This window comes from Grammomys surdaster, unplaced genomic scaffold (assembly GCF_004785775.1).
Source record: "Grammomys surdaster isolate TR1022 unplaced genomic scaffold, NIH_TR_1.0 374, whole genome shotgun sequence".
Lineage (NCBI taxonomy): Eukaryota > Metazoa > Chordata > Mammalia > Rodentia > Muridae > Grammomys > Grammomys surdaster.
Window position 1 is genome coordinate 1275549 of NW_021604793.1, and position 3455 is coordinate 1279003.

General features: G+C 47.5%; 1 protein-coding gene across 1 annotated transcript in view; it reads left to right on the forward strand.

Annotated features, from left to right (window-relative positions):
- The window catches only part of Hoxc9 (homeobox C9), a 7526-nt gene extending 5892 nt beyond the window's left edge, over positions 1 to 1634 (forward strand). Inside the window, exon 3 of the mRNA XM_028781158.1 lies at positions 1050 to 1634. Coding sequence (XP_028636991.1) covers positions 1050 to 1294 — 245 coding nt within the window. The 3' untranslated portion in view covers positions 1295 to 1634. The remainder of the gene's footprint in view (positions 1 to 1049) is intronic.
- Positions 1635 to 3455: the final 1821 nt, after the last annotated feature.

Below are 3455 nucleotides of genomic sequence, written 5' to 3' on the forward strand. Positions count from 1 at the left end.
GAGAGAGAGAGAGAGAGAGAGAGAGAGAAACAGAGAGAGAGAGAGGAGAGAGACTGAGACTGACTCCATTCAGAGAGACAGGAGCATTCTGAGTGTTGCATAGAAAGGGAGTGCTAACTAGTGTAGGTAAAAAGATAGGGACAGGTGTAAGCTGCAGGGTCAAAGAAAGGGGGGGAGAGAAAGAAGGAGAAACAGCAGGGGAGGGGTGCAGTCCCAGGATGAGAGGAAGTGTCTGGGGGATCCCCAGGAGGAGACTTCAGGAAATCTTTTCCTCTAGTTCTATAAGGGGCCAGGGCCTAATTATACCCCTCTGAAGGCTTCCCTCCCTGCTCTCAGCTACTCCCATAAACCTGAAATTGGAGGGTTGTCTCCTGCAGAGCTGTCCTGGGGCTGGCTGGAGGAGGGGGGCACTGGAGTCCAACATATGAAGGAGCCTTTCTCCAAGGCCAGCACATCTGTAAGGAGAGGGGAAGATTTTCCCCATCCTGATAACTTCACCCTGATAATTCGCCTCAGCAGGGTTGAATTTTGAATGGGAGATGGGTACTGGAAAGAAGTGAGGATTTAGGGACTCTCAGGACTTGGTCATGGGTTATGATGATGGGAGGGAGCAGAGGAGGAGGGAGGTGGGGAGGAGAGGGACCTTGCTATAAAAATAAAAAACAAGAGAGAGAGAGAGAGAGAGAGAGAGAGAGAGAGAGAGAGAGAGAGAGAGAGAGAAGCGTTTATGGGCCTATGAAATGGTTGGGAATTTGAACTTTTTATGAGGATATTCTCGAATTACTACTCTTGAAGCTGAGGACCAGACTGTGGGGGCTTTGGTAGCTTAAATTTTACTACAGTTTTAGGTGCTGGAAGCTGAACAGGGAGGGGACACTGGGAGGGGGGCTGGATGCAATAGATAAAGGAGGAAATGCCTAAAGCAAAATATGTCCAAATTCAGGTTCAATTATTGAGTTTGGGGAGCTTAACTAAACCCAGGGTGGGATGACAGAGGTCTTAAGCTGGAAGGGAACTCTACTGACCCTTGCCTGTGTTTGGCCCTCCAGGCAACCCCGTGGCCAACTGGATCCACGCCCGTTCCACAAGAAAGAAGCGCTGCCCCTACACCAAGTACCAGACGCTGGAACTGGAGAAGGAATTTCTCTTCAATATGTATTTAACCAGGGACCGTCGGTACGAGGTGGCCCGTGTTCTCAATCTCACTGAGCGGCAGGTCAAAATCTGGTTTCAGAACCGGAGGATGAAGATGAAAAAGATGAATAAAGAGAAAACCGACAAGGAACAATCCTAAGCCCTGCCCCAGCCTGCTGCCTCGGCACAGCCAAGGGAAACACAAAAACCCCCACAAAAATGCCCCAACCCAGGCGGGAGAAAGCACGAAAAGAAAAGGAAAGAACAAGATAGAGAAAAGCCCACCGTCTTAAAAAGAAAAAAAAAAAGGAAGGGGAAAAATGCAAACTCTTGCGATGTGGGAGGGTTAAGTGTTGAGAAATTGGTGTTTAGAGTTAGTTCTATCCATCGAAGAGGAGGCAGGAAAAAAACTGCGTTCTCTTCCCCCAGCGCAACCGAAATAAATGACACACACAAATGTGATTCTTTTCCTTCTTTCTTCAGAGAAGCCAGTATTTTAAAATCTCTCTCTCTCTCTCTCTCTCTCTCTCTCTCTCTCTCTCTCTCTCTCTCTCTCTCTCGTATTTGGTCTGGGCTATTTCTTCCTGGGCCTTTGGCGCTCTGCGGGCAGATTTCTTACAAAAAAAGACACACAATGATGATTCCCAGTCCAGAGCTGAGGGCCGGACTGCGCTGCTGGCTGGGTCAGGCTGCAAATGCAGGCTGGTGCCTCAGGCATGTACAGAGCAGTGTTCTTAACCCCAGTGTCCCTCCCATCGTCTGTCGTCCTGTAATGTTATTCTGTTTGTTACAGTAGAACTCTGTTAATATATCTAAGTCACTTGGAAAAAAAGAAAAAAAAAACCAGAAACCCAATTGCATCTAGTTCTCATCATTTTATTCCTATGGTTTTGTCGAAGAGGCAAGTGCTTACTTAAATCCTCTAAGGAAAACTGGAACCAGAGAAGGGGCTCCCTCTACCTTGGAAGGGCAAATGCCTGCAGCTTCTCTTCAGGCAGGGCAGAATGGGGGGTGGGGGTTCCAGGGGAGGGGTGGAGGCTGCTGAGGCAGGCCTGCCCCGGCTGGCTGCCTATGAGTTTCCTAGTTGCTTGATGGAGCGTGTGGGGAGCACTGCTTGAATGATTTTGCTGGCTGTAATTAATTGTAATAATTTATGAGTACATGAGATCAGAGAGAAGAGATAGGTGAAGAAGAAAGTTGGGTGCTGGGTGAGGGCCCAGACTGGCTTCTTGCCTGGTGGTGTGTTGGTGCTGTGGTGTTTTCAGGGTTGACTGAGAAAGAAAGGTAGTTGGATGGTCAGCTAGGAGGAAAGGCCATGCAGGCCTCAAGAAACACTGAGGGGACAGGCACTAAGTACTGAATGAGAAGGAGGATAGGAGGAGGAAGAAATGAAAATACAAGAAAAAAAGAAAGAGGGTGGAGAAGAAGGAAAAGAAGGAAGCCAGGAGAAAATAATAGAGAGGAAAGGGAGGAAATAGGTAGCAAAGTCAATGTAATCAGAATTAGTTTTTTCTTAAAAAAATCATCCCTGACTCTTCTCTCTTTTCTCTCCTTCTATTCCCCCCTCCAAAGCTTTAATGTTGATCAGGGTTACTAAGGTCATCTAAGCAGTACTCCTAGGGAATGCTGAAGCCAGGCTCCAAGGAACTGGCTGGGGACTAGCCAGGAGTGGGGTTCTCTCTGGTGGCTGTAGGACCCCAAGCTCAGAGGTGTTGATATGTATCTAACTGGTAGGGCTGGGTGACTGCACTGCAGCCTTTTCTAGAACCTTCCCTCTTTGGAGCTAACAGTTTTCATGGGCTAATCAGAAGCAGACAGAGTTGCTGGGTCTGCCTCAGCCCAGCACCCCCTTTCTCAAAAATCCCCCAATCTGGAAACTATTAAAATTAGACTGTTTGAAATATAGCCCTTTAATATCTTGGGCTGTCCACTCTTTCAAGGACACAGGGTGTCACTCTGAATACCCGGAGGACACCACCTAAAAGAATATAACTGGAGGGGGGTTCCTCTGTGTTATCCCCTCCAACTCATCCCATCAAGATTGGTGGACACTTGTATGGACAATCTCTGCCCCATTATTTGAGTCTCCTACCCTCTTCTTCCAATTAGGAGGATTGGAGGAATATGAGAGGGTTGAATTTTTTTGTTTAATATGGGGGGGGGCAGGCAATCAAGTGGCAACAGTTTAGCAGCCTTTAATGTATTCATTCATTCTTTCCTGCTTGGTAGATTTCCCTCCCCCTATCCCCCTAGCATCGGTTCCTTGTTCTTTTTGGAAAGGTACTTCGTCTATATTTTCTCACTATCTCATTCTTCCCTTT